This window comes from Gadus morhua, chromosome 3 (genome assembly GCF_902167405.1).
Source record: "Gadus morhua chromosome 3, gadMor3.0, whole genome shotgun sequence".
NCBI lineage: Eukaryota > Metazoa > Chordata > Actinopteri > Gadiformes > Gadidae > Gadus > Gadus morhua.
This window is the reverse complement of record NC_044050.1, coordinates 11,555,174-11,578,661: the sequence shown is the minus strand read 5'-3', so window position 1 is coordinate 11,578,661 and position 23,488 is coordinate 11,555,174. Positions and strand designations below refer to the sequence as shown.

The following is a 23,488-nucleotide window of genomic DNA, read 5'->3' as shown; positions in this document are numbered from 1 at the left end:
CACAAATGCTACTGATGGTAAAATACAAAATCAATAAAGAAGATCTCATTAGTTGCTGCCAGCATTGAAAATCATGTGATTTCCTCTAAATCAGAAGAGCAGAATATCAAACAAACATCCCTGAATCAACATTCATAGGTTAGCCATTTTAGGTGGTTGTACACTGCCAGTTATAAAACAGCCAACAGTGTTTGAGTTTCAGTTTGTATCTGGTTTCATGAGGCAGCTCACGTCTGATGCTTTTGGAAGTTCTGTCAATGTAAGTTTTCCTATAACGCTGTATATATGATATTTTTGGTTAAATAAGGTGTGTTAAATACTAAACAAAAGCGCATGAAACTGGATACAATATTTGGAGAAGGTCCAGTATTGAGTCCATCTGATAATGAAATGTGTTGAGAGAGATCAACTCTGCTGTTTTAAAAACAACTATAATAACTTGTTATTGACATTTTCTACTTTATTTCAGATGAGATATCAAACCATATTTGTGTTTGTGCTACAGCTCCTCTTTGAGGTAAACACAGCCTTGAGACCTTTCATAAATTTGACAAAAAATATAAATTAAATGGTAGCAAGAAAGGTTTGGTAGTAATCATCATTTATACAGGGATTCATTAATGTTCTGGACAATCGTATGACCATTATGGTCAAATATTGATTGTAGATAAAGTGTGAAAATTCTTGCACTTTTGTGGGTAATATCCCACAAGTGATGTGTGTGGTGTGTGTGCGTGTGTGTGTGTGTGTGTGTGTGTGTGTGTGTGTGTGTGTGTGTGTGTGTGTGTGTGTGTGTGTGTGTGTGTGTGTGTGTGTGTGTGTGTGTGTGTGTGTGTGTGTGTGTGTGTGTGTGGGGGGGGGGGGGGCAATAAATACAAATGTTGGCTTGTAATGAATTGTGTAACTATAATGATTCCACAAAAACAGTTTCCTAACCTGAATATATCTACAGCGTTGTTGGTCATTAAAGTTCCATGCTGCAGCTGGTTCCACACTGGTACTGCCCTGTTTTCCAAGTGAAAGAGGCATCGACCAGTTGCCCATTTTGTGGAAACACAATGGTATTATGATTATTCTTTTTAAATATAAAACAGTTCAAAGCCATTAATTCAACACATTAGTTACCCATTGTAAGCATCATGTACCCTATATAGGGACCAGAATATTGTAAGAATAAAAGCCTATTGGGGGCCCAGAGTAATCTAATGGGTGTTTGATTCCATGGCAAAAGGATCTGGGTTTTGCAATTCACCTGTATCCCGAGCCCCTACCTGCTCATTGATAATATGTATGTGAATTAAGAATTTATGATAAAAGTTTCTAAATACTAAAACAGTAAAATAGTACAGTAAATTTCCATTTGGCTTCCCAACAGGAAAAGGCATTGTTCCTTCTCCAAACTTCAAGTTCGAGCAGAACAGCATGTTCCTCTCCGTATCTAAAATCACTCCCGCCAGTGAGGGAGTCTATGAGTGTTTTGCCCGGGAGGAAAACATAGTGTGGATGAACACACATACCATTACAGTAGAGAGTGAGTACCCTCCTCCTTCTTCACACAAAGATCCCTTTTTAACCACATACCTATTGACATTGTTATTCCTGCTTAATCACCAGAGGCTGGTGTGAACATGACATGCCATTATAACATTTGTCCACTTCTGACATCACAAGTGGGAGAATTTACCCAGATGTATGCTGGGTAGATCGACCCCCCGGGTCCTCTCCCTGGTGGACCAACTTTGCGATTGTTCCACCAGGATCCTATTTTCTCTGCACTTTTAATCTACGAAAACCGGCTGCAATGTTATCTCCTCAGGTTTAGCGCCCCGTCAATGTATGTCCTCTAAAAGTGCTTAACTTTACCAGTGTCAGGCTCCTATTTTATTTTAACATTATGGAAAGGCTCCCTACAGAGAAATTGATCCCGGTTTGTTTGTTTTTGTGTCCAACCAATTCTCGCTCAAGGGAAGGTTGCAATCTCAATCTGCAACTTAAACTCCCCTGAGACTTCCCATGAGGAAGACTCGGTTTGACACAATAGAAAAGCATGAGGGAAGAAAAACATTCATTATGTTAGAATATAATACAAGCCCCTTTGGAAGACATACATTGGCACACCACATTGGACTACATTTAAGCCTATTCATGCAGATCACGACTGCAGCTTTCTAGCTCAATTCTGGACAAGTTTCAGAAACTGCTGTCTGCACTAGTCCCTTGGACCCAAAATGATCGGAAAATAGGGTAGTACATTTTTTAACCTTGGTTCTGAAAGGTTAAAAAAAACCTTTCAGAACCAAGCAACCATCTTGCGACATTCCGCATTCAGTTCCCCCTCCCAGCCTGCATGTAGAACCAAGATTGAACCAAGATGGTCACCAGGTGAATAATACCTCTGATGGTGAACACTCCCAAGTGTGATGTCACTAGTGGAAAGATTTGAAAGGGCACTGATTAATCAGCCTCACACCTGGTTGTAAAATGGGTGCTGTTTAACTTTATTGAAACATAGAACTGACAGCCTACACCCTGAAGATAAACGAAGGCTGGGACATCAACCTGATGTGCATGAGACCAGCCCACCTTCAGTCAGACACCTACGCTCAGTGGTACAAGGTCAGCCCCGATGGCAACACAAGTCTGCTCAGGCCCAGTGACGGCATGGAGGAAGACGGCGCCAACAGAGTGGAGTGGGTGTTCGGCAGTCCGGGCAACAATGACCAGAGTATCACCATCAAAGACCCCGTTGTGGGGGACAGCGGATTGTACCGCTGTGAATCCGTCAACGGGAGCATATTCAGCGCCATCCAGCTCATCGTGGAAGGTATAGGTTGGATCTTTGAGACTTTGACATAATAACCCCCTGAACAAACATCATGATATCCTGGTCCATTATGTTCATAAAGGTTGATGAAGACTGGCACTCTAAAGGGTAGTTGCCATAGAGACTTGAATACTGTAGGGAGGTTAGAGTATTGTTTTGTAAGGGTAGACTCAGTAAGGAGTTCCAAATCATCCCTTAATACGTACGCAAGGAACGGGAGACATGCATGGACGCTTAAACCTTGTTTATTTTTTGTAGTGGGCCAAGCACTGCATCACGGCCACATCCAACATCACTTCGGGCACTCAACTCGATCAAGGCTCATAACCTTCACTGATATGGCTTGAGAGAGAATTTATTGAATGAGAATAGTCCTCCTTTGGCTTCTTTGCTATCAGGAAGATGTTGCAGAATTGTGGATAACACAGAATGAATTATGAATATCTGGGTGGTAATAAGTGAGATGTAGACAGCAAGAGCATAAAAGCATCGCCAATTACTTTCAACTGAATTGTCTGTGTCGAAAAGGACCAATCGGACCAGAAATAGCAGAAGCTTTTATACCTGAACTTTAAAAAGAGCCGAATATAGTATGCTTTTACCTTGAATTCAGAGGCAAGCTTTTGGGGACAAAGCTCCTAAAAGTACTACTTCCAGCTACTAAAGCCTACTTCAAGTTATTTCCCAGAGAATCAATATAATCAATATAATAAGTAAAATCAATCTCAGAATCCTTGTTGTTATTCTTTAGCATCACTTTATGTTTGTTCTCAGTTGCCCCTACGGCGGCTCCCCACTCGTGCGCGGGCTTCCTCTCAGCCGGGGAGCCCTGCCTGGACACGGACAACCGCTCCGGGAGGGCCATCCTGAAGGAGTCTCTCGCCGAGTTCTCCACGAGCCTCTACCACCATCTACAGCAGCTCAGCCCCTCTGGGAATCTGCTCTACTCTCCCATTAGCATCGGCAGCCTGTTGACGCACCTGTTGCTCGGTAGGAAATAGGAATATCGACTGCCGGTCGGTTGATATTCAGTGTGTCACCTCAAGTGACTTCCACCAACCACACGTCTTTCAGTATATTTACAATACAATAAGACCTTCCAGGGGACCGTGGGTAGCTGAAACACCTTATCTCACCTCACGAGCATGCATCACACCTTTTCTCAGAACGACTCAGTCTGCAGTTCAGTCCGGTTCAGAATAAAAACACATAAAACTAAATAAATCCAAAAACAAAAAAACTCTGTAAATGTCACTGTTGTTATGGCTGCCATGATGGACGTCATCCACCGTTCTTCGCCTGCATTCACCTGCAGATGTGAACAATTATTTAACTGATGTAATTGTCACTTGTTTTCGCCGCAATAATGCACGTCACCCACCGTTGTCCACGTCACAGGGGCGCGTGGCGCCACCCGCGGCAAGCTGGAGAACGCGCTGCGCCTGCCGCGAGAATTCCACTGCGTTCACCTGCAGATGGCCAGAATGAGGAACGATCTCCACGGATCCCTGAACATGGCCTCGCAGATCTTCCACAACCCAAGTTCGACGCACCAACTCATATGGCCATTTCTATTTATTCACCTGTCTAATGTTGTTATAATCACCTTATAATGGTTTACATACAATCTAACCACAGCATTGTTAAATTTTTAGTATAAGTAAATAACATTTTAAATCAATGCACAAAGCATTGTTGCATAATTCAGATTAGCAGATTTAACTTCAACGGGAGCAGCGAGGGGTATTAAATCACCCTTAAAGGGTTTGCTTTGTGTTAATGACTGGCTCGCTGTACGTTATCCCGATTATTAAACCCTCTACCCTCCCCCATCTGTTCTCACCCGCTCTCCCATATGTCCCCTCCCTCTCCCCTTCTAATCTCACTCTCTCCCCTCAAATATCCTCTCCCCCCCCCCCCCCCCCCCCCAACTATCCTCACCCTTTCTCCCAACTATCCTCCCGAACTCGAACTCAAACTACCCTCCCCCCCCACCTACTATATTCCCCCTCTCTCTCATCTATCCTTCTCCGCCCCAGACCTGACCCTCACTAAGTCCTTCCTCAATCAGACTCTGAAGTTCTACTCCAGCCAGCCGGCCCCCCTGCTGGCCGACGGCCTGGCTAACGCCCGGATGATCAACAGCTGGGTCTCTCAGCACACCCAGAACACCATCACCCACCTGCTGGACACCCTGGACCCTGACACACAGCTGCTCCTGCTCAACGCCGTCGCCTTCAGGGGTGAGGGGGGGACAGTATGTGTATCAGTGTGTGTGTTTGTGTGCGTGCGTGCATAGTTTTGGGGCAGAGAGTGGATGTATTCAATGTGTGTGTTTGTGTTTGTGGGAGGGGGGAGCGTGTGTACTCAATGTGTGTGTGTGCGTGTGTGTGTGGGGGGAACGTGGTATGGGGGGAGTGTTTGGGGGGAGAGTGTGTGTATTTAATGTGTGTGTGTATATATGTGTGTGTACGGGTGTGCTGCATATCTGTGTGTTACGTGTGTGTATGTATGTGGGCTTGTGTGTGTGTGCTGCATATGTTGCATGTATGTGTGTGTGTTGCAGGCCGGTGGAAGACCAAGTTCGAGAGTGGGAACCAGACGGCAGTGTTCACCAAGCTGAACGGAGACACGGAGACGGTTCCTGTCCTCTACAGCTCCCAGCACAGCGCCTCCAACAAGTACATCCCTGAGCTCAAGGCCCAGGTAACACACGCTGAACACACACATCATACACATACTCGCATCATACACACATGTATCACTCACACACACATAAATACATCATGCACAAACACATTATCATACATGTATCACTCACACACACATACATACACCATACACACACACACACACACACACACACACACACACACACACACACACACACACACACACACACACACACACACACACACACACACACACACACACATCGCTCAAACACACGCACACACACAACTCAAACGCATGCATACACACAAACAGACACACACAAATGGAACACTTACATACAAACACACACACATGCATCACTCACCAAGACACACACACACACACACACACACACACACACACACACACACACACACACACACACACACACACACACACACACACACACACACACACACACACACACGCACACAGTGTTCGAGTAATAATCTGAGCTTTGTGGGGGTCTCAAAAATTGTAGGGGCAGAGATAAATAAACAATAGCTTACCCGGTGCAGGTGCCCGAGAGAGAGGGAGATTTCACTGGTCATGACCACATGTTCTGAATCCAACACACACTGACACGCACTCGCACACATGCACAGCCATTATGGTCATTCACGAGAGAGAATAGTTTCCTTATTTTTTTTTAAATACATTTTTCTTATACTTTTTTGCCGGAAACATTGCAATATTTAAACTAATGGATGTTCATCATGTATCCTAGTGCCCGAACAGGTGGATGGATTAACTGCTTCAAGGGGGCTCAGGCAGCCACTTATTAGCTCCCACGCAAATCGAACCCTGCACAAACATGCATTAACCGCACAGACGCACACCGAACCCATCGCTTCTACCTTCTCCATCTGTGTGTGTGTTTGATTCTTATGTGTATGATATGATATGTGTGTGTGCGTGTGTGTGTGTGTGTGTGTGTGGGTGGGTGGGTGGGTGTGGGTGTGGGTGTGTGTGCGTCTGTGTGTGTGTGTGTGTGTGCGTGTCCACCAGGTGATGCTGTTCCCTCTCACAGGGCAGACCAGCCTGTACATCCTGCTGCCCAGGACCCACAGCCTCTCTGACCTCCAGCAGCTGGAGGAGGGGCTTAGCGACCGCTCACTGGCCCTCATGATGGAGGCTCTGCGGAGCTCCCCCCCGGAGATCATCGAGGTCACCCTCCCCAAGATCCGGCTGGACCTGCAGACGGACATGAGCACACTGCTCAGGAAGCTAGGTGGGCTGTTTTCCCCCCCCGGTGTTGCTTTTGGATTTGTTTTTATTTTGCTTCACGTTTGTTTCAACCAATCGTGTTGCAACACTGTTTAGGGTTCCCCAATTTCCCTTCTGAAAGGATTGTCTACTATTGAAAAAGGAGTTTCTCTTGGGTAAAATATCTCCGTAACGAACAAGGCGTATCTCTGTCCCTTCAGTTCTGGGGTTTCCGACTCAGGCTCTCTGCCGTTTCCCCCCAGAAGACGAGTACTTTACAATAAGAGTACAATAATTTACCAATGCAGTATTAAGCAACAAACAGTTAACAATGTACTAACTGTCTATTAATCATTTACTAATTGGGATCCATGTTTACTAGCTAACTAGCTGTTAATTAAGATTATAGGGTTAACCATAACCCTTGCCCTGAGGGTTAACCTTTTAAGAGGTTAACCCTTGGGGGTTTGGGTAAGTGTAAATCTGAACCTTACTACATAATGTATAAATGAATACCATAATTAACATGAACACAATTAGAAAAGGATAACTAGACCGTTATTTAACTATTAATTAGCTAATTGTAAGTAAGTGCTTATTACTGCATTTTCTAATGTTAATTAATGCTCTGTCTGATCGTCTGAGTGACGATCAGACCCCCCTGGATTCACGACTCTCTTCCGTCAAACGACTCTCTTCCGTCAAACATATCGAGTTCTTTGTCCATCTTCCAAGTTGCCTGTCTCTCTCTCTTCTTCTCTCTTCTAACCGTATCACCACCACAACACCCCAATACACAACCTCCACACACCACTACCTCCGTCCACCCCCTACCTCACCCCCGCCTCTCTCCCCCCCCCACCTCAGACCTGTCGGAGCTCTTTGAGGGCCCCAACCTGTGTGGGCTCCATGCGGAGGGCCCTGTGCGTCTGGACGGGGCCCGTCACCAGGCCTTCCTGGCCCTGACGGAGGAGGGGGTGGAGGCCGGAGCCGCCACAGCCACCATCTTCTCCCGCAGCTTCCCCGCTTTCTCCGCCACACGGCCCTTCGTCCTGCTGCTGTGGAGTGACAAGGCCAACATGCCGCTGTTCATGGGGAGGGTGACCCAGCCCTGAGGGGGGAGGGGAGGGAGAGAGAATGGGGAGAGAGAGGGAGCGGGGGAGACAGAGAGGGAGACATGGGGCTGCCCTTCGACCTGGTGATATGGAGTGACCCTACCTCTCTGGGGTAGAGAGTGGAGGGGAGAGAGAGGAGGAGGACAGAAGAGGGGAAAACGGGTGGAGGGAGGAGAGAGAGAGAGAGAGAGAGAGAGAGAGAGAGAGAGAGAGAGAGAGAGAGAGAGAGAGAGAGAGAGAGAGAGAGAGAGAGAGAGAGAGAGAGAGAGAGAGAGAGAGAGAGAGAGAGAGAGAGAGAGAATGGGAGAGACAGAAAGAAAGAAAATCAATGGTTATAAAGAGTGTGTGTGTGGGAGGGAGAACTAGATGGGGATTGAGAGGGAGAGAGCAATGCCCTGACTCTTATCTTTCAAATAGCCAATGAACAGAACACTGGGTATGTGTACCCAACGATGAAGCAACACTTGTATTTCTAATAAAGTCAAACTTTCGTTGTTGTGAAAACCTACTTGCGGAGATATTTGCGTCAGCGTGTGCGTGTTTGTGCGTGTCAAAAAAACATATCCACCACAAGATGGCGCCCATACCACAGAATCAACAGTGACAGCAAAATTTATTCACAGGGATGCCCTTGGTGAATTCTTTGTCGCAATGCCTCTCTCCTCCTCCCATTCCCAGAAAACCTTATTTAAGAAAATGTCAGCTTCTAAAATAAATTCTTTTTAGCAATAACCGATTGGCAAAGCTCAGCAAACAGACCTTGAATTTGTCTTATTCACACAGACATAATGCAATAAGATTCAATGACGAAAACCCAATAATTCATCATTCAGTTAAAATTAGGGGAGCTATGAATCCTTGAAGATTCTCAGTAGAAAATAAGCCTTTCATCACAGTAAATACGTTCCATTATCAGTTCAAATGGTGATACAGTGGAGTTCCTTCCAGGAGTAGGCTATCTGGTATGAACCGGAACTCACTGCTGCAGCCTGGGGGGTCGAATTGCTCAGCGGTAAGACAGGCCACCTCTGGTGAACCGAAAGTTGGTTCAAAACCCAAAACCTATCAAGGATTTCAACTCAAGGGTGAATTTAAATGGCGAGGCGCTAAAAGCATATAGTTTGGGTAAAAAAAAAATATCATCCTTACTTTTTACCAACATACTCATCATCACCAACACTTAATGTTATTCTGCAAAGGGGCATCACATGTTAAATCAATTTTTTTTATTCTTAATGTTGACTAAGCTTTGACAATTGAGTGTTAAAAATAAAAACAGTTTATCAGACCCTCTTTTTCCATCAATAAATGTGTGTACAAAGCCAAATGAATAAGAAAGAATTCGCTATTTCCTCTATCTTTTTTTCTACGGTAGGTAGATAATCTGCTACAAGATAATCCCGCTAAAACACAGCACTTTATTTGTAATAATACGGGTTATCTGATCAATTTCCAAATCAACGGCATTGGGCCGCATATCTTTGTTTGGAGCAATTCCGCTCTTAGCTGAAAAAAAAGCTGACACAAACCTAACGTTTATAGACAATCGTTCACATATCTACATTGTTAAATATCAATTTTCTCCATAGAAGGCCTGAGTACGCCCCATGAAGTGTGGCCGATAGAGGTATAGTGCCGCACTGTTGATCGGTGGCAATCAATCAGGTCAATCGTTGTTGGTGGCTGCCTGCACTGCTAGTTATAAAACGGCAAACAGTGTTTGAGTTTCATTGCAAATCTGGTTTCATGAGGCAGCTCAAGTCTGATGCTTTCGAAAAAAGAAATTTCCGATAACGCTATATGTAAGATAGGAATAATTATCCCTGCGGGAGCCATTATGCTACTTTCGTTTTTTGGCTCCCAGGAAAGCACGATACACCTTGTATCGTGTCAAGGTGTCAGCGATATTTGTTTGCTTTATACCGAAACTATTGAAAATGAATTAAGTAAAAAAAAAAAACTTTACATATAAAGAGATTTGTAGGTGCAACAAATTATATTATCCTTAGGTGTGTTTAATTATTACCACCTAGTATAAAAGTTCTGCATTGGTTTGAGGTGTTTGGGTCCCATGCCATGGAAGCTATTGAACAAAAATAAAATTTTACATAGGAAATAAATGTGATTCTTTAAAAAATCGAATAAAATTGTGGGTGCAGAAAATGATATTATCATTGGATGTGTTTAATTAGTACCACCTAGTAGAACAGTTCTGCATTGGTTTGATGTGTTTTGGTGCCATACCATGGAAGCTAATGAGCAAAATGCCATTTTCTATAGGAAAGTAATGTGATTCTTCAAAAAATCGAATATAATTGTAGGTGGAACAATTACATTATCCTTGAGTGTGTCTAATTAGTACCACCTAGTAGAACAGTTCTGCATAGGTTTGGTTTTTTTTTCATCCCATGCCATGGAAGCTATTGAGCATAAGCCATTTTTCAGAGGAAATTAACAGAGTAGTTTATTGATGGTCCCTATGTGAAAAGCAAGCAGTCAGGAGCAAGTGGGTGTCCCTTGGATGTCCGCCAAGACTGACTGAAAGCACGGAACCGTGGATGAACCCAAAATGAATATGAAAATATCTGTTGTATATCCAACAACACGCTATTTTCACTACGTGCCAAGGAGAGCATTATCTCCATGGCCACATCCAACATTTCTTCCCTCGCTAGGGTGTAGGGTTGGTTCGTTGAAAAACATTTGCCAACTACCGAATAACTGAAAGACAACTAAACTATGACACACAGGACATCGAAGAGATGGAGGTGGTAACAACATGTTTTCGGTCTACAGCTGAACTGTCGACCTAGTGGCCGTCTGGCACCCATTCTGCATGGATCAAATCCAAACATCCAACCAATCACACACAAACTCAGAATAACCAACTCTACCCGCACAATCTCAGTAGCACACAAAGAACATGGACATTGGGAGGGAAAATAACACACACAACTCAATCACGGATGATAACTGCCTTGATTTAGCTTGAGAGAGAACTCAGTGAGACTACAAATTCAAATAAAATATGGACACCTCCTTTGGCTTTTTTCTATAAGATGTTGCAGAATTGTCGATATCAAAGCTCTCTGGGTTGAAGTAAAGTGAGATGTAGACTGAAAGAGCCTAAAAGCATCGGCAATGCCTTTCAACGGAATTGTCTGTGTCAAAAATGACTAATTAGACCAGAAATTTCTAAAGCTTTTATACCTGAAGAAAGAAAGTGCCAAATATAGTATTCCTTATACTTTGAATTCAGTGACAAGCATAATTCCCATTATTACTAGGCCATTCATGTCCAAGATAAATTACCTTTGGGAAGAGAAAACGGTGACAGAGGATTGTATGTTTTTTATCTCTCTCTCTTTCTGTGTCTCTTTCAATCACTCTCTCTATCTCTCACTCTCTCCCAAGCTGACGGTTGGCTATGCTCCTACTTGTAAAAGTACAAGCCTACTTCAAGTTCAAACGTTATTAAATCCCAGGGGAAAAGTGGTTTTGCAGTCCGAGTGTAACATAGTAACAGACATTGTAAAATAATCAAATAATGGTAAAGATTATCATAATGATTATCAATATAATACGACCAATCAATCGTATTGCGGCAATCCTGAAGGACTCTCTCGCCATGAGTTCTCCGCGAGCCTCTACCACCATCTACGGTTGGTCAGTTGTTCTTTAGTGAGTCACCTCCAGTGACTCATCCACCATCCGCAATTCTTTCAGTATATAACAAATGAACACCTTCCAGTCGACAGTGGGTGGCTGGAATACCTCATCCAATGTCACAAGCATGCATCCCACCTTTTCTCAGAATGACTCAGGCTTCAGTTCAGTCGAGTTCAGAAAAAAAAATATTTAAAAAATCCTAAATGTCACTGTTATTATCACCGCCATGATGGACGTCACCCTCCGTTCGTCTCCTGGGTTCACCTGCAAATGTATGGGGAAAGAACTGTCTCATAAATAATGAATGCACAGAGAAGGATTCACAAATGTATTTTGTGATATAAATTACTCTCTTCTCACAAAGACATTTCAATGCACACACAAATGAATATCGGTATGTATAAATGTAAAATAAATCCCTAACAATCCCCTTCACAAACACATTTCTGATCCACACGCAAATGTGTCTTGTTGTAAATTAATGTAGGATAAACCCATAAATATATGAATTAAGAAAATATTTGCAATTTCATCAAAAATGTATTTGGATGTTGTTACAGTTATATACAATCTGTTAAACTTGAATTAACAAGACGCTTTTCATTTGTGAACTTGTTTGCATTTGTGTGTGAACTGGTCTGTATTTATATGTGGATTTTTGAGACTCCTGACGTGGCTGGATTTACAAATGCCTTTTTTTTTAACAAGGAACTCTCTGTAGCCAATCAGATGCCTCTCTCGTTTTCAGCCAATCACGTGACTGCAGTCCCGACCTCTGAAGAATAAGTCAAGCCTCCGGGCCTACCGGTTCCTTCGGTCAAATGGGCCTATGGGAAATTACATGGGGTTTTTGAATGATCGTACATAACAATCTCTAGGTGACGAAGAAGTAAAAGCTGTGTCACGTTTCAAACCATTTTTCCATCTAGTTTCGACTGGGTTTTGGGATTGTAGGTGCCGTCAAAGTAGTAAACGATTAATAATGCTACTTTAACGGCACCGACAATCTAAAAACACAGTCACTGCAGTCATGTGATTGGCTGAAGACGAGGGAGGCATCTGATTGGCTACAGAGAGTTACTTGTTGAAAAAAGTGCATTTGTGAATCCAGCCACGTCATGAGAGTCTCAAAAATCCATACAGACCAGTTCACACACAAATGCAAACAAGTTCACAAATGAAAATACAAGTTTAACAGTTTGTATATAAATGTCACAACATCCAAATTCATCTTTGAGGAAAATTGCAAATAATCTTCTTATTCATTTTTTTATGGATTTATATTACATTTCTTTAGAACAAGACACATTTGTGTGTGGATCAGAAATGTGTTTGTGAAACTTATTTTTGTTTATGGATTTATTTTACATACCATATTCATTTCTGTGTGTATTGAAATGTATTTGAGAAAAGAGTAATTTATATATAAATCGCAAAATACAATTGTGAATCCTTCTGTGTGCATTCATTATTAATGAGACGGTTCTGACCCCATACAAATTGGCAGAATGAGGCACACTGAACATGGCCTCGCAGATCTACCACAACCCGAGTCAACTAAGTCTCACTCCGAGAAGGTCAAATGCCGACTGTACTACAGCATTGTTCCATACTTAGTATAAGTGTGTCTTATGTGTCTAATGAAATGTCTTCCCAGCTGTTGGCCATGCCTTTGCCCTTTGTTAGTTGACGGGGAGAGGGTGAGGTTAGTTGAGGAGAGAGGGTGAGGATAGACAGGAGAGAGGGTGAGAATAGTTTGAGGTCGGGGACAGTCGGGGGGGGGGGGGAAGCCAAGGATGGCCGGAGACTATGGTTGAAACGACGAGTTTTCATGCCGGAGATGGATGACAGGTGTGCATCATGGAGCAGGTGAAGAGCCAGGGAAAAATCAATGGACTGCCTCATCCATCGCACCGACATGCAAACATCATGAGGGAGAGACAGAGCGAAAAAAATGCTGGGTAACAGCCACGGCTGTAACAGTTGTGTACTTGATTAAGATGGAAAGATTGAACCAATACAGTCTCACTCCGAGTTCGTCAAAAATCAACTCGTTTGGCGTTAACTGCTGACGCAAAGGGTGTCCTTGAGCGTCTTTATTCGACTTAGGGGTTGTTCAACTTCCTTTCACTTGCCTCCATGGCGATATTTGACCCCCAGTAAAAGCGCTCCCGCAAATCTTTTTTTCGTAGGATGGTAGGGGCAAGTACCGAAATGGTACTGAAACGGTTTAGGGTTAGGGTAGTAGTGGTTAGGGTTAGGGTAGTATTGGTTAGGGTTAGGGTTAGGGTAGTAGTGGTAAGGATTAGGGTTAGGGTTACTGTCAAGTTATGTTAAGTTTTGGTGCTCAGCTCTTGCCCAAACTTGAAAAACTGCTTGATCAAATACTTGGAATGACGCAAGGGACAACTCAAATTCTCTTCCTTTTCTTATTTATTTAGAAGTGAAGTGCATATAGCATAGTGTATTTAGGTTGTTAGGTTGAAAACCTTCAAAGATAAATCACAAGAAAAAAGAGACATTGCATTATTATCAAATAATATATTTTAGACTAAACACATAACTTTTGATACTGTTAATCAAATCATTGCATCTTCTGCAGTTAAATAAGCAATATATTCCTGCAAAAGCACATCAAATAATTAAAGGTTTCAAACATAAGCCAGCAAAGTATGATTTCATCTAAACATAAGGATGCCTTTTACTTTACAATTTCAGTCAGCATTCAGATCAAGCCTGATATTTGCAAACTATCATTTTGCAATGCAACTCAAGTTAATTACATATGCAACAACTGATAAGGCACAAAGGGGCTACTACTCAAACTTAAGTACTGATGCAATGCCTTAATATAGTGATGTTATGGTTTGCGTCGAGGCATAGGGGCGTGTGTCGAGTACCTCGGCTCCTCCCCCAGCGAAGCTCCGTATCGAGTGGGATTCACATAGGCGAAATGACGTAGCGTGTGACGTTCGAGGCTTCATCTCGGGCTGTTCCGCGATATGGGTTCACAATTGGCACATTTTTACAAAAAGAAGACTACCCAGTTCCAAGATCACTTGAATGGCTATGCAATTAATCACACTCATTCTCAGTCATCATGCAGTTGTTCTATTATTACAATTATTAGACATTCTATTTTGCCCGGGATGACATACAATCTTTGTCAAATGATTTGTTTTTCTACCATGAGCTCGGGAGATATTTATGAACGGCACACTCGCACGTATCACCGAAATGACTTTAATTCTCAAATGTTTTGATGTTGTACGAAGCAAACATCACATCATCACAGGAAACTCTTTCTTTCATCATAATATCATTCACCACTAGGTGTCCCTAGCGTACTCATTTGAAGCTTCGAGGTCGAACCACTTTGATGGTTAATCTGGCTGCGAGGCTTTGACGTTTCATGAGGCATCATCTCGGCACCACTACCTTAATATACCTTTTCAACATTTTACATATTTATATTCATTTAAATAAGGAAGTCCATTTCTCTACCAGTTGCGTCTCCAGTGTTTTGATCATGAGCTGAGCGTCTTTCTTTGTTTTAATTGTTTGCTGGAAGATCTCTCACAAACTTTTCCTCCCATGCAGGTGTGCAGGTGATTGCCTGCCACAGGAAGTGGAGGGCGGGGCTTGGTTTCTCACACGCACTGACTTTCTCTCTGCCCCCTGCAGGTTCGGAGGTTTGGAGCTGAGACTTGGAGCTGAGATGTGAATGTTTCTGTGCATGATTTTCCAGTGCGCTTTGATTTGACGTGACGCATGTTACGCATGGACGGATTATGAGATATCGGGTCCCCCTCCACTCCCCTTCCACCTTCCAACACAAACACACGCACCCAGATACACACACTTATTGGTGATAATAATAACTAAGTCATTGGCCTATACTTTCACCTGCAACTCAGCAGGATTTGTAGAACATAAGGCAACATCACAATAATTATTACAAATAAATGCATCTTTATTTATACAAAAAAGGATTTACAAGGGTTGCCATTTTTGGTGTTTTGGACGAAATTTGTTAGTTTATAATAGTATAAGAATAGTAAAATATAATTTTCTTGTGGCTGTTCAAGCAGAAAGAGACGGATCAGCTAAGTAAAGAAAACTGCGCAGGCATGGCGGCCTCAATTAAAGTCAACAGCAAATTAAATTTCTCCTTTTATCTTTTCGCTTAGCTGTTCCACTTAGAGTTCACCGTTACAACCGTTTGCCGTTGCTCCATGTTTAAATCACAGTGCCTTGTTCGTGACCTGTGAGTGACCGGTCTCAAATGTACAAACGGAAAGAAATACTAGGGGTGTCAACAATAATCGATTCGGCGACGTATCGCAATGCGGGGCATGCACGATTCAGCATCGATGCGGCAACGTGCCATAATCGATTATGTCGCTGTTTATTTTCGGGCCTCGAGTGGACAATAGAGTTGTGAAGTACATGCTAAGCGGCGGCGCTAGCTAGCAACAACAACAACAACAACACTAGCCTGATATCCACCTGGGACGTTCAGCGACTTCACACAGAAGCTCTGGCGTTGCCCCTTGGGCCCCAGGGCATGTGCCCGGTGTGCCCGTGCGGTAATCCAACCTTGGGGTTACTCCACTTCCTCGTGGAGGGATTACATTTGAAAACTCCTGCGTCGAATGAAGACGCACAAGGACACCCTTTGCGTCAGTAGTTAACGCCAAAAGCCTCTGAACAAGCGTTGATTTTTGACGAACTGGCCAGGAATCATGTACAGCTCGGAGTGAGACTGCGTTGATTTAACATCACCGGTCAGGAATCATGTACAGCGAGGGGTCTTGGATCACCCTGAAGGGTTTCGCTCTGTGTTAATGAGTGGCTCGCTGTACGTTATCCCGATTAATACACCCTCTACCCTCCCCCCAACTGTCCCCCCTCTCTCCCATCTATCCTCCTCACCCTCTCCTCCCCCTACCCAACTCTCCCTCTCCCCCTAGTAACCTCACTCTCTCCCTTCAACTATCCTCATGCTCCCCCCTCTACCCTCTCCTTCTCCCCCCTAACTATCCTCACCCTCTCCCCTCAACTATCCTCACCCTCTCCCCTCAACTATCCTCTACCTCTCACCTCAACTATCCTCACCCTCTCCCCTCAACTAAACTCACCCTCTCCCCTCAACTATCCTCTACCTCTCACCTCAACTATCCTCTACCTCTCACCTCAACTATCCTCACCCTCTCCCCTCAACTATCCTCTACCTCTCACCTCAACTATCCTCTACCTCTCACCTCAACTATCCTCTACCTCTCACCTCAACTATCCTCACCCTCTCACCTCAAATATCCTCACCCTCTCGCCGAACAATTCCAGCCCCTACCCCTAAAAAACCATACCCTCTCAAGGTAACACACCTTACAAACACACATCATACACACACTCACATCATACACACACACATGCATGCATCAACCACACACACGCACACACACATACACGCTGAGGTGGTTGAGGGTAAACCCGAACCGTATTCAATAATTAATAAATTAATACCATAGTTAAAATGAACACTTTTAGGAAAGGATAACTAGACTGTTAGCCAATTAGCTAATTGTTATTAAGTGCTTATTATTGCATTTGCTACTGTTAATTTGTGCTTAATTATTGTACCCTTATTGTAAAGTTTTATAATTTTTGCCAGTTTTCCAGCAGTGATAACATAGTACAGGATAGTGCAACAGGTATTATTATTATATTTTTTATTATTTATTTATTCTAATTATTTCATGTCCAGTTTTTGTTTCTCTTATACGTTTTCGTTTTATATTGTTTTAGTTTAAGGGAGCCTGAGACTCAACAATTTAATTGCCATCGACTGCTGCTGTAATTGTTGTGCATATGACAAATAAACCACTTTGAATTTGAGACCCTCAGACTCTCTTCTGCAAAATATGTCATGTTTTCTGTTCACTCACTTTCTTACCATCCCCCCCATCGGCACATAAAAATATACACACACTTACATACACTCAAACATCCACACACCTCGCACACTAACAAAGTGTTAGTGTGCGAGGTAGGTGTGTGTAGCTGTGTGGACGTATATGTGTGTGTTAGTAACACACAATAATACGTCCACACACCTACACACACCAACCTCGCACATTAACACACTCGTCCACACACCGACCCACCTCGTACACTTACACCCTCAAACATCCATATACCTACCTCGCACAATATCACACAATTATGTCTACACACCTACCCGCCAGCACCCTTACACAACCTCCATGCAACATTCCTACTTACCAACCCTCTACCTCACCCCTCTCTCCCCCACTATCCAAAAACATCCACCCACAACCACACACCCACTCTTATACACCCCCCTCCCCACACACACATGTATCCACATCCGAAACATCTCCTTACACAATGTCAACCCACCACTACCTCCAATCAGAGCTGGTCCTCCCTATACACAAACTGGGCGGCCACTTAGGGCCCCCAGCTGCCAGGGGGCCCCAAGAGCAATGTTTTTTTTTTTATACACATATAATTTTATTTTATTATCATCATTTTTTAATTGCACAAAGCAATTTACTTAACAAGAAAGGAAACATTATAAACATACAGCTCATATTAGCATGAGAAAACAATGGAACAATGGTGGAATTAAGAATTTTGACTGTGTCTGTCTGTCCCTCAGACCTAGAGGTCTGATCATGATATCCTAAAATGACCTGATTCTGACTGACCTACACATGTTGTTCATGTAATGCTTGGTGTTGACTTTAGACTTTTACTTTATTGTCCCCTGGGGGAAATTCTTTTTCACTCCATAGTACATTTGTGGGCCGCATGCCGACAGACAGTAACAGATTGACAGCATACACAACAAAAACAACATGCAGACAAAATATGTGAATAGTGTGGAACAGGGGTGAGTTATCTTGGCATTTTATTTAAGGCTGCTATGGCTGCAGGCACCAGGCTTTCGCAATAGCGTGCCCTCCTGCACAACAGGGACCTGTACCTGCGTCCAGAGGGCATGATGGTGTGGCAGTTGAGTGGGTGTGTGTTGTCCTGTGCTATTGTGGATGCGATGCATGAAATGGCCTTTAGGTTAAGCTCTGACAGTGTGGGTGTGGGGAGACCGATTCATTTGGCAGCTATGTTTGTGACACTCGTGAGTATGACCCGGTTTTTGACAGTGAGCATGTTGAAGAAGCAGGTGGAACAGTAGAGCAGGATGGGCTGGACAATGCATTGGTACAGCAGTAGGAGGAGATGGGGTGCGACATAGAGTCCTTTAAGTTTACGGACTCTATGTTGCACCCCATCTCCTCCTACTGCTGTACCAATGCATTGTCCAGCCCATTGCGCTCTACTGCTCTATGTTGCTGAGAGGGCAATAAGAAAGGAACATGATATTTGATTCAGTGCAGGCGCTGGTTTGACTGATCCCAAACTGGCAAACGCAATGATGACGATGCAGTACATGATGAAGCTAAACGAATCTCGCTACCTTTGGATTGAAAGGGGATCAGGGTGCAGGTTGTTTTCTTATTATCTATTTTTTATTTATACTATTTGCTTGCATATTATTCATTTATTTATTATTCATAGCATTTTCTTCGTTTTTAATTGTTTTGTGACTTTTGGGGGATTTGAATGTGTAATACAGGTTTGATCTAGAAAGTGAAGGTAGAGGAGACAATTTATTTCGCATTTTTGTTTTTGCACTTTTTTTGCGCTTTTGGCTAATTTATTAGCCAAAGTTATAATTGTGTTGTATTGTTTTTGTTGTGGAATTTATTATTATCTTGATGTTTTCTAAAAAATAAATACAAACACAAATACAAAATACAAATTTCAACTTTCACCTCTTTTAAATGTGAAAGGAAAAAACCATAAGGGTTATGAATGGGTACAGTTGCAAAACTACTCTATCAACCCTAAAGCAGGGCCCCAAAATGATCCTGCTTAGGGCCCCCCCAGGTGTACATGGCTGGTCCACTTGAAATGTAATTTAGCCCGCGGTGCGAGGGCACCCCCTAGTGGTAGGAGCCCCACACTGCGCCCAGTGGCCACTTGCCGTTGTAAAGGCCACGCGATTGAGCAATCACGAAATGCCCCCAACCGCCCCCTCCAATCCGTCTGGACACCCCCCCACACACGAGGCCGACAACACCACTGAAACGACTGCAATTTATTTTGCAATGTAATTACACATATCCACCACAAGATGGCACCCATACGACACGATCAACAGTGACATTCGGACAACAGTGACGGTGGCGAGAGACACAGGGATGCCCTTGGAGAATTCTTAATCGCATTGCCTCCCATTCCCATCAAATGTTACCCAAGATAAATGTCGGCCTCTATGACAGCAATCTTTTTTTGCAATAACACACTTGGCAAAGCAGAACAAAAGGAACCTGGTTTTGTCTTGTTCTTCACACAGACGTAATGGAATCAGATCGAATAGATGACGCAAACCAAACAATTCATTCAGTCAAGATTAGGTGAGCTTTGAATTAGCAGCTGATAGAATTAACAGCTGATAGAATTTCAGTACAAAACATGCAGCTCTAACTCTACATCGAAGGTTCCATGAGCAAATTAAATTGAACATAATATAATCAAACATTTAAGTAAATAAAAACTCAGGTCAACAAGATTTAAAGATTGTTCTCATAAGAAAATAAGCCTTTCTTCCAAGGACACACAAGCTACGTTAGTTTTTCAGTTCAATTGTTGTTACAGTGAATTTCCTTCGAGGAGTAGGTATCTGGAATGAACCGGAACCAAGGATCTCAACTTCATACATGAATGTCAACGTTTAGTGTGAGTATATACAGTATATCACTGCCTCTGTCTGGGGTTCGTTTTGCTGTGCGGTAAGACAGCAAAAGACAGCGGTTATAGGTTTGGGTTTCAAACCCAAACCTATAACCTAACACTTTAACTCAAGGTTTAATTGAAATGAATATAGACGTTTGGCTCAAGACGTAGAGGTGTTAAAAGGATATAGCGTGGGTAAAAAATATATCATGCCTACTTTTTTCCGACAGGCCTATCCAATCATCACCTACACTTTATGTAACTCTGCAAAGGAGCGTGTGACCTTTCCCGCTCACACAGACACACACAGCAGGGGCTCACAGGTAAAGCTCATTAGGTTGAAGCCCCAACATGTACAAACCCAAAGTCCATGTGGAGAGCATCTCCTGGGTTTCCCATGAAATTAGGGCTTTTCAACTTTACGTGACCTGTGATGTTCATGCTGCCATCTGAAATCTGAAATAAAAAAATGCACAAAAAAAACAGAAAATGCTGCAATTCAAACACAAAAAAAAAAACACCTGGATTGCAGAACCATATCTCCAATATTTCGCCCTTGGCTGAAACAACACAAGTTCAGAGACATCCTCCCTGGCCTCCTCTCCGTCCGCACCACAGAGTGTTACGGTGCCAAAGCAGCCGAAAGGCCACCAATACCGCAGGGGTGCAGAGCTGGGAGTTTCGAGGTTTGAAGGTAGAAAGTGTGTCGATTCAGCCAAGATATAAAGTAGAAATAAATGACTTAAAGGCATGATTACATTTTTATATCTAGCGTGCCTGGAATTCTCCAATTTGTTTGTGTTTTTGTAGAACACACAAACCATCAGCTGTTTGTCTACAGCTGTTGCCCCCGTCTTACAGACGGTAGGGGAGGTGAGAGCTACATCTGGGCCCAGCGGGTGAAGGTCAAGGTTGGATGGAAGGTGAGCTTCCATAGACCAACCCCATGTTGTTCTAGGAATCACCGCGACAACCACCGACACTCAAAAATGCAGAGTGGGCCGTGACGATTCAACATGGCGCTGTAAACATGCATATATGGTTTTGAAAAAATATTCCATCAGTTTGCATAAGCCAACCATGGCCTGCTTCCAGAGTGTTACATAGAGTGTAGGTTTTAGAATAGATCTGTTCACAGGTTCAAGACCTAGTTTCAGCCAACACAAGAAAAATACTGGGAATAAAGGAAAGTTCACACGATCCCTTCGAAGAAACCAACCGGTGGAGAATGAGTGAGTGGAGCTGTTGTCATAGTCTTTGCATGCTTGTTTGTTTTTTATCTGTTGCCATCGTTTAAAAAACAGGGTCTCATTTAATGTCATCATACGTTGCAGCTGGACTTGTTGGTTTTGTGGACACATATTTGTCTTCCGATTCGTAGCGTGAAGCTAACGTAAGCAACCACACTCAGGAATGGTTTGCATTCATCATGCTCCGAGTTGCTCTTTAAAAGCTGCAAGGCAGTGCTAACCCTGAGGCTACGATACGTTAGAAAGACAGATGTGTTGTAGCTCCATAGGGGGTCCTGCCAGGATGGCACCATATCACAAGCTTGGGATATGAGCAGACTGGTAAGACGAACAAGGAGAGATAAACACTGTTAATTACACAAGTCAGTGTGAAGAACTGCACACACAAAGTCAAAATTGTTCAAGCATACAAACTTACAAAGACGCACTCACACACACACACACAACACAGAACAGTAAACTGTATGTGTGTCAAAGTCCTTAGACTATCTCTTAAGATTGTCCGTTCCTCCTGAATTGATTCTCCACGCCCGAGTTCTGAACTTTCTTCTCTTCTTCGTCGCGTAATTCCCTTAGTCACTGAAGTTCCTCCACAGTCCAATGTTCACTGTGTCTGCTCCCCCGGCCAGCAACCACAAAAACACACAAAGAGGAGATGGGAAGCCAGCCCAATATTTCACACGGGGACACAAATGTCAGAGTGGTGGCGTCCAGAGCAGCGGCTCTGGGCCAACGGCCAGCACTGAGCGCAGGGAAGCCAAACAGTCCATAACTCAGTCTGATGGCGTTCCCTGGAGTTAGCCGTGCAGCCAAATTACTTTAAAGGGATCCAACGTCAGTGCAGGCAAAGGACAGACATTCATCACACTGTGTTTCAGTCGATCAATCGACAATCACTCAGGTAATTGGATGAGTAAATCAGCGCAGATTAGCATGATAAGTACAGTGTATGGTACCCACGCGGAGTAGACACAACAAAAACACTGCAGTATCGGCCGTCTTCTGTAGTACTTTATCAGACAGGATTGGTTTCAAACATGATTTTCTTTTAGACTGTAAAAAAAACTGTGACGACAACAACCTGAAATGCTTGAATGAGTCAAAGTCAGTTTCCTGTCTTGCCTAAGAGAACCCTTTTTTAGCAACCCTTTTGATGGGGGGTGGGGGTGGGGCAAGAGGTCAAAGGTCAGAGGGTCACAAGTTAAGACACCCTCCAGATTCTGTACCAGTCTTTCTCTGATGGTCCGTGGGCTGGAGTCATATGCGACCGACAGGTTGTCGGAGGTTGGTCTGATGAGGGGGGTTTCATCCACAGACGGAGTTCCACTCGGTTAAACTCTTCTGGTCGTTAATGGCCCTCCTAGGCGTCTCCACAGAGGACAGATGGAAGGGGCCCAGGACGTATATATACAGGAATCATAGAGACTCTCTACACAAAACAAAGATAACGTAACGCAACGAAACAACATTCACACTGCTCCCTGTGCACACAAAACACACACACACACCCAAACACACAGACTGACGAGTACATCTGCACACACACACACACACACACACACACACACACACACACACACACACACACACACACACACACACACACACACACACACACACACACACACACACACACACACACACACACACACACTAAAAAAATGAATGACACACACACATACAAACGTTTCTCAATGACAGTGCATGGACATCCACGATCACCACGTAAACACACACATGAAGTAGGAAGAGGACAAGGTCGACACATAGATACAAATCCACGAAACGGATCCTTTTGTGCTTTTAAAGTATTGTGTGTTTTGTTTGCATCAGGTCCACCACCAAAATGAGAAGGACACCTTCATGTAAGTAGAAAAGTATCT

General features: G+C 43.4%; 1 protein-coding gene and 1 long non-coding RNA gene across 2 annotated transcripts; one reads left to right on the top strand and one right to left on the bottom strand.

Annotated features, from left to right (window-relative positions):
- Positions 1-149: 149 nt before the first annotated feature.
- Positions 150-8,094, top strand: serping1 (serpin peptidase inhibitor, clade G (C1 inhibitor), member 1). The gene is made up of 11 exons (XM_030351129.1): positions 150-259; positions 470-517; positions 953-1,061; positions 1,376-1,531; positions 2,513-2,824; positions 3,599-3,814; positions 4,223-4,366; positions 4,864-5,067; positions 5,391-5,530; positions 6,548-6,770; positions 7,613-8,094. The coding sequence occupies exons 1-11, from the start codon at positions 218-220 to the stop codon at positions 7,858-7,860; spliced, it is 1,842 nt and encodes a 613-aa protein (XP_030206989.1). The 5' UTR covers positions 150-217; the 3' UTR covers positions 7,861-8,094.
- An 11,608-nt stretch (positions 8,095-19,702) lies between these two features.
- LOC115540132 (uncharacterized) lies at positions 19,703-23,180 on the bottom strand. The gene is made up of 2 exons (XR_003976121.1): positions 22,024-23,180; positions 19,703-21,923 (listed from the first exon to the last, which is right to left on the bottom strand). It is a non-coding gene; the product is annotated as an uncharacterized LOC115540132 (long non-coding RNA).
- Between the last annotated feature and the right edge of the window lie 308 nt (positions 23,181-23,488).